We start from the raw sequence: 14,248 nt of genomic DNA, 5'->3' as shown, positions 1-14,248 counted from the left end.
GCCACAGTTGTAGCAACTACCCCCAAATGGCTGGCACTTACCCTCGTGTCGCCTGTTGCATTTGGTACAACGACCATCAGTCTGGCTCCCCTGAGAAACCTGGCGCTCGGTATTTTGATGATAACCCGAGCCCTTGCTCCTCTTCTTCCACGATCCCTGATGAGATCCTGTCTGAGAACCAGAAGGTACTATCCTTTTCCTCGATTCCTGATCCGCCTCGTCCTCTCGAATACCAGTCTCGATCACCATGGCCTTATCCACCAATACCGAGAACTTACGGATCTGAAGCATACCCACCAGTCTACGGATATCCTTCCTTAAACCCTTCTTGAACCTCCGAGTCTTCTCATACTCGCTCGAGATCATACATGGTGCAAAACAGGACAGCTCTATGTATCAAGCCGCATACCCCTGCACCGTCAAACTCCCCTGTGTCAGAGTAGAAAACTCATCTGCCTTTGCATCACGTACTGAAGCCGAGAAGTATCTGTCAAAGAACACCTCCTTGAAACGGCTCCATGTCATCTCCTCGGAACCAGCTCTTTGCCTCTCCAGCAGACTCACTGAAGTCCACCATCGACTTGCCTCCCCAGACAACTAAAAAGTAGCATAGAGGACTCGCTGCCTATCCATGCAGTGTAGAACTCCCAAAATCCTCTCAGTATTCTCCATCCAGTCCTCTGCTGTCTTCGGGTCAGGTCCTCCAGAGAACGTCAGAGGATGCATGCGTGTGAACCTCTCAATGGTACACCCCGTAGCAATAGGAGAGCACTCGCATCTCCTCACACTCCGCTCGATCTCCCGGAATACCTGCCTCGTCAAACCTCGAGGCACAGAAGGGGACTCATCACTCGCAGTCTCCTCGGAGCCACTTCCCAGATTATTATCCTTGGGCTCTATTCTGTAACACAATAGGAATCTATCAGTATCCCTATAACACATACAGTTAACACAATGATCTACACTAATCATGTTAACTACTTCTTGCCAGGTCTAGGTATGTCCTATCACACCGACACGAAAGTCATCAATGATCTGCCTTGCTTTTGCTGGAATCGTCATCCCAAGAAAAACACAGAATACCATCAACAATTCCTAGTCTAACAACCGAACAACCGTCAACCAACTCTACCCATATCCACATCCTATACTTTGGTATGTACTCATAACTAAGCCTAACCAAGTCTACAAGATCTAGTAACCTAGTTAGCTCTGATACCAAGTTGTCACGCCCCGAACCCGAAAATGGGACCCGGGGGTGAAAATTGTAACCTAACCTGTCCCTGTATCATATAAATCATCACAGATACAGTACATTGTGTAGACACCCTATTTTTGCCATAGCCAAATAGAACAAGGGGTTCCCTTTGTTTTATTATTTTATTATTATTATTAGTATTATTATTATTATTATTATTTTCTTCAAAATTGATACTTTATTATTATTATTTTTTATTATTTTTATTATTATTTATTTTCCTATATTATTATAAGTAATTTATTATTATCACTATTATTTATTTATTATTATCATTATTATTATTTTATGTTTATTATTTTTATTTTTACTATAATTATTTATTACTATTTACTATTTAGTAGTATTATTATTATTATTATTACCTTATGGATATTCATATTATTATGATTATTATTATTAATATTATTTCCTCTTTCATTATTACCATAGGAATAAAAGCATAAAAAAAAAGAGAAAAAGAAAAAAAGAAAATCAAAAAAGAAAGGATTTTAGGGTTTTAGGGAGAGATGCCTTTAAAAAGGCACATTCCAAGACCATTAGGAGAGGAGGCTGCGCACAACACACACGGGAGAGGAGGCCAAAAAGAAAAACAAACCAAAAAAAAAAAAAGCCTCTCTCTCTCTCTCTAGCTCTACACTCTTGATGCTACTCCTCCTCACCAAGCACCATCTCCGATAGTCTCATTCTCATCTCACGGCCACACCCTTCATCCCGCTTTCTCGTCACCATCATCTTCACTCCCATATTCTCACCCACGCCCCCACACACATATCTACAACCAGAACCGAAGCAGCAGTCGTCGTTGCCGGCGGAAAATAGCAGCACATTCGACAGAAGGTCTTCGTCCGGCAGCAGGAGGAGTCGTCGTCGTGGCTTGTTCTGTCGTCTCTGGCACGCGTCATCGTCGTGGCCTGGTTCATTGGATGGAGCAACTGGTGCAAGAGGTCATCTTTGCTGGCAGAGAAGAGCAGCACGTCAGGCAGAAGGTCTCCGTCCGGCAGCAGGAGGCGTCGTCGTCACGGCCTGGTGCGTCGTCTCTAGCACGCGTCATAGTCGTGGCCTGGTTTGTCGGCCGGAGCAACGGGTGCAGGAGGTCGTCGTTGCTGGCAACACATGCGGCACACACACAGATTAAACACACACTGCACACAGTTTTTACACACAGCAACACTCACAGAAAAACACAGCACACACACTAACTCACACACACAGCAGCACACGGACACACACAGCACACACTGCACACGCACACAGCACACACTGTAAAACACACACTACACACGCACACAGCAAAACACCCACTGCACACACACGTAGCAGCACGCAAAACACACACCGCACACACACTAACTCACGCACACAGCAGTACACATACACATGTTTGTTGTAAAGTTTAAATTTTGTTTGGTTATTGTTTTAGGATAATTAATGTCTATATTTATAAATACTAATTTGTTTGTTTTCATTATTGTAGGATTTATATTTTTATTACGGAGGTAAGATTTCTATTGTTTAATATTTAGATTTAATAATTTTTTTTATTGTATTTTTAATGCGCAATATTCAAATTCTGTATATCTATATAGGGTTCCGGTTTATTATTGTATTAGGGTCCTCATTATCAATATGATGTTATATTACTACGGTATTTGTTTGTGATTTAGTATTTTAGTACATATATGATATTATTATGGTATTTTTAGTATTATGTATTACGTTATATATTTGGTATACTCACATGATAGTAGTTGTTATGTTATTGTTCCTTTTTGTTTTTTTTATGTATATATTTTTACTGATATTTTAGTATACGTAACTCATTATAGTATTTTAGGTATATATATGGTATTATTACTACATTTACATTTGGTATCACTTATTAGGGTATTTTTAGAATTTTAACATGTAGGGAACTATTTAATATGGTATCTTTAGGACATCTAATATTACCTATTAGGGTATTTTTAACCTTTTAATATATAAGGTATTACCTTTTATAGTATCCTTAGTATATTAATATATATAGTATTATGGTATCTAGATACTTATTTTGACATTCAAATATTTTAGTAGGTATGTGTTGCTTATTACTCTATTACCATATATTAAAACCTCCCATATTAGTATTTTTCTATAAAAAAAATTCAATACAATTTCAAAATTTGGGAGTGTATTTTTTTTTTAAGTATTTTCTTAATTATTATCCCTATGATTTTATTGCGAGGGTATGAGCCTTCGGGCATTACGTACCCTAAGCTCTAAGGGAATATATGTATATATTTATTTATTTATTTATTTTTCATAGGTATTTATAAATTCACAAAAAGGAGTAATTTAAAGATTTATTAGATTAACTTAGGGATAGTTTCAAATTAATTAGGTACCGTTCGTAAGAATGGGCGCGTAGGGGGTGCTTGTACCTTCCCCTCGCGTAACCGAACTCCCGAGCCTAACTCTGGTAACATAGACCGATTCTACCCCTAACGGGGTAGTAATCACGTGTTCTAACCACACTAAAGGTTAGTGGCGACTCTGACCTACACCATATTTTTCTATGAAAATATTAAAATTGATTTTAATTTCGCCGCCCGGGGCACACGAGCTCCCGGGACGTCGCGACACACTGGATGAGGGTTCGACCCCGTGGGGTTCCCAGGCACCCTAAACACATCCAATCATAATCATATACGTAGAGGAAAAATTCATTCTATATCAACATATGCAGTACCATACCAGAGTCTATACAAGAGTAGAACATGACTCTAACAAAACGTACAAACTGGGTGCCCAAATACAACTCAAAATGGCAACTCAACAAAACTACAGTCCTAACACTTACCCAAGCGCTAACGCAGTACATCGGCCACTACCCTCCCTACACCAGGACGCTAGTTCCGGTTACTCGAAAGACATGTAAAAGTATACGTACAGTAAGGGTGAGACACCTCTCAGTAAGGAAGAACACAGGTTATATCGGTGTGTGACATTTGAGTGTTATCATGACACAACATACAAGCAGTTGAATGCAATCCAGTACTAATTTACATAGTGCACACACGCACGCATGAGGGGCATTTATACGTAGCCTCGTAACAATACACACACATGATCAATAACCCGATGTCCTCACACCCATCGACCCGAAGCCAGTCCGGTATTTTGGCGTTGGCCCGTAGCCAACCCGCGAAGCACGGCGCCACCGGCACATGGCTAGTCCTCGACTCCCATGGCATCATACCGGCGCTAACTGGTGGATCCACACCCTTCGGCCTGATTTACAGGAATAGGCTCATGCCCTCGGATATAGAGCCGGCCACTCTTAGTACTTGGAACAATTTCGGAACCGCGTTCCTACTAGCATTTCAACATATCACACACACATGCATGCTCATATAACCAAACAAACCACACTCATTTGGTAATATAAATCATGGTTTTCCAAACAAATACAATTTAAACAAAGTCAAGGCACGGTCATCCCAATATCACAGTATAAATCACACATATACTCGGTTTTCAACAAAACCTGGGATTCAGCTCGTTGCCCCCTTTTTCCCAAAACTGTAATAATGAAAAACCCATAATTTTCTCTTTAGATCCCCCCAAATAAGTAGCCAAAACATACAAAGGACCGTGGACCACAGTTCCACCAAGTTCGATTTCAAAAATAACCAATATAAACATAGTTCCCCTTACCTTAACCCCGTAAGAAAATCCTGAACTCCAAGGTCCCTAAACAGCGAACCAAGTTTTAAAACTTACAAATCATAGTACAGAATATATTCACAAGACTAATACCTACAAAACTATCGGATCAAAATTAAAAATCGAGCCTTACCTCGATTTTACCCTCGATTTTACGCCGAAACCCGAAAATCTCCGAAACGAGATTCCGATCTATAGAAGTTGTTGAGAATCCTTCCACGATCCTCGTGGTAGCTTCCGTTTTTCGATTCCGTCAACGATCGGCGAAGAATTCTAGAGAGAAGGAGAGAGTAGAGAGAGTTTAGAGAGAGAGAGAGATAGGATTGAGTTTACTTAATGAAGAAGTAATAGAAATTTCCTTTTATAGCCCTTGACCCAAAAATTTCTAATTTTGCCCCTATTAATATTTAAACCCATTTTTTATATTTTGGGTTTTTACAAGATTTACAAGAGATAAAATACAATTAATTTAGTTAAGGAAATCAAGATGGTTACAACTATATGATTTCCTTTATACTTTCAACTCCTAATGCTAGAAGTAAGGAGATATGTTGAGTTTATGGAATTAGAAAACTAAAGAAAATGGACAATGTGTAAGACAAAGAGCAAAAAAGAACTAGATTTTTTTTTTTTTTTTTGGGTTCATTGGGGACTCACACGAAGTCTAAGCTAAATGTAGGATGCAACTTATATTCCTTTTTACCCCTTTCATAACTCAAACCTCAAACATCCAACATGCAAGTTGTAAAGGCACACCTATTTGGGACCTTAAAATAAGTCCACAAGCAAGCTTTGAAGGTGTATGATGTGAGACTATAAGTGAACCGAAACAAAGTCCAACGAGCATTTAAATTGATTTTTCACAAGCATATATTAGTCAAGTTCAACTTTATTTATGATCCCCTAGAAACCCATATTATTAGGTCTAAGTTATACATAAAGAGATAACTTGTCTCTCATCCCATATCTCTTTGCATAATCTAAGGCCATACGTGAGAATGAAACTTGATGAGCCTATAAATGAATAGTTGACAAGCATAAAAGAGTTGAATTCAACCTTGGTCAAGTTCGATTCCTTTTAATTAAACTCCACTCTTTTTATAAATGAGTTAGAAAAATAAACTTATGAATCACTCCTTTTATACGTGGAATGTGAGACGATTACATATCAAAAGTAAGATTATAGTAGGTTATCCATAACTCACTTTCGAAAAATTGGTGTACTTACACTGGCAACCAAAGGGATGCATGCCAATTGACGAGACATAACCTTTACTTGTATTTGAAGAGGTATTGAATTTGAAATTATATTATATTTAGATAAAATGTGATATAAAATTATATTGAAATTTATCCAAATTCACCTAAATATAAATTTAAGATCCAAAATCTATACTCCCAAATACAGTGTTGACTACTAATAATGTTGAACGGAAATTGATTACTAAAGAGTTAATAATATCTATTGAATTTTCAATAATCAATTTCGAACTGACCAAAATTAAATAGTTATATAAACTAGCTTTTTAAAAGTTGGCACTCATAGAGTTTTTGAAAATCAGTTGTACTTTACAATTTCATGCATTTGTGTATTTACTATTTAAAAAATAATAATTTTGTAAAAACACCCTTTATCATGAATGACTAAATGAGTAAGCATGTTTTCGTGTGACTTGCTTCCTTCCCTATGATCCTATGTGGGGGTGAACATAGTTTGGTCAAAAGCGAATTAGCTAAATTAATCAACTAAATTTGGCAAATTTGGTTCGATTCATTTTCATTTTCATTGAATTTTAATTTTTAGTTTTCAATTCGATTTTCAAGTTTAATATATTTGGTTATCGAATTAATAGGAAAGTATAAATTGATAGTATATAATTAAAATTTAATGTATATTATATATTATTCATATATATATTAAAATATTAAATCTGTTAAAATCATTAATCAATTTAACTAAAATTTGATTTAATCAATTTAATCGAAATTTAATTTGGTCAATTTTGAGTTCTTATGAAATTTTGTTTATTTTTTATTAATAAGATTCTTTGACTAAAATTTGTTGATTAATTAATCGAATGCTCACCCATGAATGGGGGCATTTGCGGCATTTGCCCTTAGAAACATTGACCGTCAATGTGATAATAACTTAGGCATGGTTGGAGACCACGGGAGCAGAACACAGGATCAAAGTAAGTCGCCTGGGCCTCGCCGGACAGACATTACGTGACTTGGAAACGTTAAAAGCACCGAGCATTGGTTCGTTGGGAATGGCGATGCACGCCACCCGCCGACCAACTAAATGGAAGGTCATCATCAGAATCATAATCGTAAAAATAACTAATGAAATTGCGACGTCTAATATTTAAGCGATAATTAATTAATATTTTGAATAATATTTTCATTTAAATAATAATTAATAACTAGAAAAACAAACGTTTTTAAAAGTACAATTGATTATTTAAATGATGTGAAGAAGTAAAATTCAACAATAGCCTTAGGAGAAATAATAATAAAATTTTTAAAATTTTATTTTATTAATAAAGTGAACTTTGTCAGTTATTAGTTTTAGAAGTATTGTCACCAGAAAATAAATTTAATATATGTGAGTAGTAGTGAATAATAATCTAATTTGGTCCAACTATAATGTTTTAAAATGACATTTTAAAATTTTCAAAAGGAAAACGAATCAAAATTTCTTAAAGTAAAATATTAAAAATACTTTTACTTCTTTTTTTTTTTAACTTCACATCATTTAATTTGACAAAAATCAAACAATTACACAACCTTTTAAATGTTATTTATGTTTATTATGTATAAAATATATTAAATTTTATAAATAAAAATTTACATTTTTCTTTTTATAGTGCGATCTAATTTCTTAAGAAATATGGTATGTGAATAAAAAGGCAAGGATATTGATTGAATATATCATTTTAATGTTTACTGCCCATGAATATAGTTTATTCCAATTTTTATATAATTAATTTTTTAATTACTCAAATTTTATCTTTTTTTTTTTTTATTCTTATAATTTAATTACTCAAATATTTTTTTCGTCAGTCCCTCCCTAGGGGTGAGCAAACGGTCGGTTCGGTCAAATTCAGGTAATTAACCGAATTAACCTAAAAATTCGGTTAAATAATGCTGTTAACCGAACCGACCGAACTACTGAATCACACCGAACTGAACCAGACCGAATTACCAATTCGGGTAATTCGGTTAACCGATTTTAACCAATTTTAACCGAATTTATTCAATTATACATTAAATTAAAATTTCATAACTAATTAATTTTAATAATTGTGTCAATGCATTTACTCTATCACATAGGCTTATTTATTTTGAGGTATAATAATTCTTATTTATTTATTTATTTATTTTAGGTCTTCACAAATCAAGTGGAAATAAAAAAGAAGGCGATGTTCTTGTTATTATTGAAACGTTGAAAATAAAAAAAGATGAAAAAATTTTCGCTGAAAAAATTTATTGTCAGAATTGTCATCCCCTTCGACGACAATATTAATTTCCACAAGGTATATCCATGTTCATAATAAAAAACAATTATATTCATAATTTATACTTAAAATTTAATTAATTAATAATTCGGTTAATTGGTTAATCGAATTATTTTTTGTTGTTGACCGAACCGAAACCGATTAACCGAATTTTTATAAAATCCCAACCAAACCGATTGAACCAAGTTTTTTACCTGAACTGAACCGACCAATTTCGGTTGGTTAATTCGGTTACACCCCCCGGGGCGGCGCGCCCCTCCTCTTCTTTCTCTATACTTTATTCTGAACATTTTCCAATTTTAAAATGGCTTTAATTCTTAAATTAGTGGCGCATGGAAAATAGTGGGCCAGCGCCCACGTGGCCGTGGCAGTGAACGTGGACCCCACCCCACGTGGGAATTCTCAGATCCCATCCCGCCGAGTTCGATTAACATAAAATAAATCGCGCAACACCCGATAGTAACCTGATCTCTCTTCAAAACGACGACGCAACACTCCTCGCCCAAACTAGAGCTTTAACAGAAGCGCGCCGCGATAGCGGAAGAATACGAACTATTCATCATTTCATCAGCGTAGTGTAGATCCGACTAAATTGCGCAGGTAACAGCGAATCTACCCCACCCACATTTCAATAAATTTCATGTTTTATATATATTAAAAATCTCTCTAAGAACAGTCATCACGGTCACGGGTAACCACGCTTTCAAAAAATAAAATCGAATTAAAATAAATAAAAACAAATAAATGGGCATAATTACGGTTTAGGACAACAAAGCTGCAACAATGACGGTCGCCGACGCTGTGGCCACGGCCTTGATAAACTCCGGCGCTTTTTCACCGGCGCCCATGCTCTTCACGTTCGCTGAATCCGATCCAGGCGCGTCTGCCGGAGAACCTGTCGGGCTCTCCTCCGAGGGAGGTGCCGGCGGTGATGCTGCTTTCGGCGACGGAGACACCGGTCCCGGAGACACCGGCCCCGGGCTCGGTGCCTTCTGTACATCCGGGGAAGGAGAAGGCGAAGTCTTAGCCTTGGGCCCTGGCGCCGGCGCCGGAGAAGGTGATTTCCCAAACAACTCGGTTGGGAGCAGAAGGTGATCCACGGTGAAAATGCAGAGCGGCGTGGAGTCGAGCAAGGTCTGGGCGATTCTCGAAGAATCGACTCCGGTCTTCAGCTTCACCTCGTCGCCGGCGGTCGACACCGTCAGATCGAACTTCCCGGCGCTTTTGCTTGCGAGAGTGGTGAGCGGATCCTTTTGGGACTTCAACGCCCCAGTGGGATAGTAACTGCCGATGGCGTGATACAGGAGGAGCGAGATAGTGTCGGCGTTGGTGAGCTTGCTGATGTCAGGTGTACCAACGGCCTTGAACGCTTCGTCCGTGGGCGCAAAAATAGTCAACCCATTATCAACGGCCGACTCGTACGTTTTGATGACCCCGGTCGACGTAATCAACGACGCAAACGTCTTACACCCGGCCTTCACGAGCAAGGCCGTTAAGTTGACGTTGGAGCCGGACGGCGCCGGCGCCGAGAGGATTTCCGGCGAGACAATTGCGGAGCTGATCTCGATGACGGAAATGTTGTAAGGTTTCTCATAGATGGACTTGACATAGTTGGAGATCAGTTTGGAACCGGGGGCGCCGGAGCCGAAGGCGACCTTGCCGCCCTTGAGATCGGTGATGTTGACGAAGCCCACGTTGTCGGAGGCACTGCCGGTGGTCTGATAGAGAGTGGTGATGAGGGTGGTGCCGTTGTTGATGGCGTGGAGTTTGGGGCCGTCGAAGTAGTCAAGGAGGACGAGGAGGCTGAGCACATTTTTTATGACGGCGAGGGAGTACTGCTGGCCAGTAATGGCGGACATGGCGGCATTGTTGAGGGCGAGGACGGTGATGGTCTGGCGGCTATTGATCTCGTCGTCAAGCTTCGTCTGAGAGAGGTAGTTGTTGAAGTCGCTAAAGTCCTTCTCGCCCTCCAGGATCGCCGTGATGTTGTGGGCGGCGCCGCCGGAGAAGAGTTGCGAAACGCAGAGAGAGAGGAGGAGAATAGGGACGAAGTAGGGTAATGCACCCATGGCGCTCGTTACAATGAGAGAGAGAGAGGCGTGGCGAATGGAGTAAGCGTGGGGATTAAAAGGAGGCGAGGGGAAGAGTTTGGTTAACCAGGGTTGGGTTAACCATGGTTAGGAGGTGGTGCACTCTGAGTAGATTGCTTTGGTTGTACAGCTGGAAATCTTAAAAAACGCGTGGTTTGTAATAATTATCGTACAACAATGCCCCTCATTATTTTATCGAAATGACAATCACTTCCTCATATAGGTGAAAATGGCAAGACGGCCCTAACGATAGGAAATTTTCGGCAGGGTCCGTAACGGTTCTCTACCTTTTTTTAATTTAAAAATTTAAAGTAACCAAACGGCTCTTTCGGTAAAAATTATATAATAATATAATTCAAGCCGACTGACAGCTTGGCATTAGGTTTTCAGTTTTTACAGCCAGGTAATGATAATTTCCACCCTTGATTAATTATTTTCTTATTCAATTCGGATGCTGATTGGACTTGATTTGATTTTCAATCGCCATTTTCGCTCCTTTATCACCTCTTCTGAATATTATATTTTAAAATTATTTATACAATTATCATTCAGACCCTAATAAGTAGGAGAAATTAATGATCCCATTTGTAAAATGGGATATTTATACAAATATCTGTCATTCCTTTAAATGTTATTTGACTTTTTCATCTTTCTTTACTGTTCTTAGCTTCAAAATAGCTTAGATTATTTCCCTAAATCAATGTATTTACATGACCCTCAATTATGTAAATTTTATAAATTGAATGAAAATGCAAGATTGAAACTCTCCCTTATGACACATCAAAATTTTATATTTTCAGGGAATCTTATTTTCATTCCCTTGACTCAATCAAATTAGTTTGAGTGATTAGTTGAATTTTTGTTGACCCATTATAATTAATTGTTGACTCCATAAGTCATACCTTATTTTAATTATGACAAATATTTCGGTATTTAATGTTTGTCAAGTTTATATGCAGGATCATATTATGAAGATCATATTGATGAGATATGACAACTTGATTAAAATGAAGACCTGAAATGTTTTTAATTGTTGTAATTTATATTTTATTTTGCTGGATCTGTAATAATAATCATTCAAGGTCTGTAATAATCTGCATATCATGCATGTAGGACTATAAGTTCAAGACCTTAGAGAGACCTTAGGAATCACCCTTCAGTCAACCGACGCCGGATTTTATTTGGTAGGATAGAAAGACCTTAAGTCCCTAAACAAATGCACAAATAGTCCCCATATCACTTACATAAGGTTTAAAATTGAACTTAAATGATCAAAATCATGAGGATTCGGGCGACCAAACCCTTGGTGTTCAAAACACCTTGAGCGCCCGAACCGTTGGGAAGTTAGCGGGTTGACTTAGTTTCGGACAACTGAACCAGTAATGAACGTATTGCCCTTGGGCGACCAAACTTGTGTTAGGGTACTTTTCACCAACTCGGGTAACCGAACTTTATAGTTCAAAATGACCTCGGGAGATTGAACTTGTGAGTTCGGTTAACCAAATGTTGGATTGGGCATTCGAACCGTGGATAGTAGGAAAATCACCTTGGTTCAGCCAACCAAACTCAGACTCGGGCACCCAAACGTTTAAAAACAGCTTTTTGAGTTGAGTCTATTCAGGTGACCAAACTAAGGTTCAACCACCCGAAACCTCTCGAGTTGCTTATTTTTTTACCGTAGTTAAGTAAATTAAACAGAGTTAATTTTTCTAAACACAATTAAAACATTTTGAAAATTTCCTAGTATGTCCCCCAACGGTTATTTTTCCCTCATTTCTATATATACCCAATCATTTGTCAAAATTAGTGGGGATTAGAAAAAAGATTAGGGTAAAAATTCTCTGAAAATCCATAACCTTATTTTGCCCATTCTACTTCCAAATACTTTCATACCTTTATTCCTTTGATAAATCCTAGCATTGTGAGAGTATCTAGTGTGCTATTATTATATTATTAATTAGCTAATACTCCCACTGTTTGCTTGATATTTATTTTGGGGAGTTAAGTTAAGTTTATCCCACAGATTTAAATTTAATAAATCTTGTGTTGGGATAAACTAAGTAGCTTGAGGATCTTTGCATTGTCATTGCAAGATTCCTATAACTATATTTTTGTTGTGCAAATATTTTCACGAGCTATAATATTTTTCAAACAACTCTTGTGCCATATTTCATTGAGGAAAATATTTTTTGAGTTGATTTGAATATTGTTGTTAGCATCTTTGAAACACTAATCTGATATTGAGATTTGATATACTTTGCTTTCAAAGATTAACTTGTAAAACACTTTTGTACTTGATAGACTATTGTATAAGTAGAGCACCGAACTTATAGTTCATACATTCTTGAGGTGCATTGATTATATTGTGTGTAGTGGTACATATCTGCTTATATAAGAAGCATTTGTTTGTATGCATATTTTTTTATATCTGTTGTATTCCAGGCGTGAGCCTGAAGAGGGATACTAGCCCTGTTGAATAGTTTTGGATTGACTTAGACCCGATTAGGAAAATTAGGTACACCATCCTGGTAAGGTGTAGGTTGAGATCAACCCTGCTAATTGATCTAGTTGTAAAGGTTGAGGCCAGCCCTGTGCTAATTGACCTAGTTGTAACCGGTGCCGCTCCACCCGTTAAGTGAGCATTAGTGGAATTCTCGAACTTGCGAGCTAGAGACAAGAATGTAAGTAGTATTAATTGAACCCCGATAACATATCGTGTGTCTGTTAATATTTTCGCAATTTATATTCCTACATGTGTACGTTATAGTGTGAATGATGCGCACGATTTAAATTTCCACATATTATATTTATCTAAGCATTTGGGATTGCATAGAAAGACCCTAGGTTGTGATATACTACTAACATCTAATTTAACCTAGGAATAAGTTTTAAAATTCCAATTCACGTCCTCTTTTGGGAATACACCATGGCTAACAATTGATATCAGAGTCTCGCAGCATTGACTTAAATGTTTTTTCTAAAAATCAAAAATCAAGATGACTCTCATTGGTGTATCCCCATTCGGTGTGGGACAATCCCTTTCAGATTATCCATGGTTTTATGGTGTAGATTTTATGGTTTGGAAATTTAGAATGACCATTTTTATAAAATCTAGGAATTTGAGGGTCTGGCAGGTGATCGATAAATGAATTTGTGTACCAGTAGAAAATGATATTAATTTGTTGCATGCAAATTCACATGCCATGGACATGCTATATTGTGCTTTAGACTCTAATATTTTGCTTGAGATTATGACATGTACAAATGTGAGAGAGATCTGGGTTGAGCTAAAAAAGAGATATGAAGATACCTAGGAAAAGGAAACCATCACTCCAGAGAAGTCATGTTCAGATGATCAGGGAGTGATAAGTGATAGGGATAGTGCATCAACAGAACATAAGGTATATGATTCTCACTCTAGCTCGTTTGAGGATTCACGTGTTGAATGCTGTGTTGGTACATGTGCTGAATCATCTATTGAATATTGTGATAATTTTGTTATTGATGCACATGATGATTCTTGTGAAAAATATTGCAATATATTGTATAATGAATCATCTAGTATTCCTTATGAAAATACTCTTGTTGTTGCATGCAATGATTCATGTGAAAATTATTGTGTTAATTCTTTTGATGAACCATGTGCTGAATTGATAAATGAAAGCATGCCTTCG

General features: G+C 37.4%; 1 protein-coding gene across 1 annotated transcript; it reads right to left on the bottom strand.

Moving 5' to 3' along the window:
* Window positions 1-9,110: 9,110 nt before the first annotated feature.
* LOC131166069 (fasciclin-like arabinogalactan protein 8) lies at window positions 9,111-10,583 on the bottom strand. The gene has a single exon (XM_058124302.1). The coding sequence runs from the start codon at window positions 10,551-10,553 to the stop codon at window positions 9,246-9,248; it is 1,308 nt and encodes a 435-aa protein (XP_057980285.1). The 5' UTR covers window positions 10,554-10,583; the 3' UTR covers window positions 9,111-9,245.
* Window positions 10,584-14,248: the final 3,665 nt, after the last annotated feature.

The sequence above is a fragment of the Malania oleifera genome, chromosome 10, assembly GCF_029873635.1.
Source record: "Malania oleifera isolate guangnan ecotype guangnan chromosome 10, ASM2987363v1, whole genome shotgun sequence".
Classification (NCBI taxonomy): Eukaryota; Viridiplantae; Streptophyta; class Magnoliopsida; order Santalales; family Ximeniaceae; genus Malania; species Malania oleifera.
Note: the sequence above shows the minus strand (reverse complement) of the source record. Positions and strands in the feature narration are given on the sequence as shown.

Bases quoted from the DNA above. Each gene is read 5' to 3' on its own strand.
- LOC131166069 (XM_058124302.1), bottom strand. From the start codon at position 10,553: ATGGGTGCATTACCCTACTTCGTCCCTATTCTCCTCCTCTCTCTCTGC.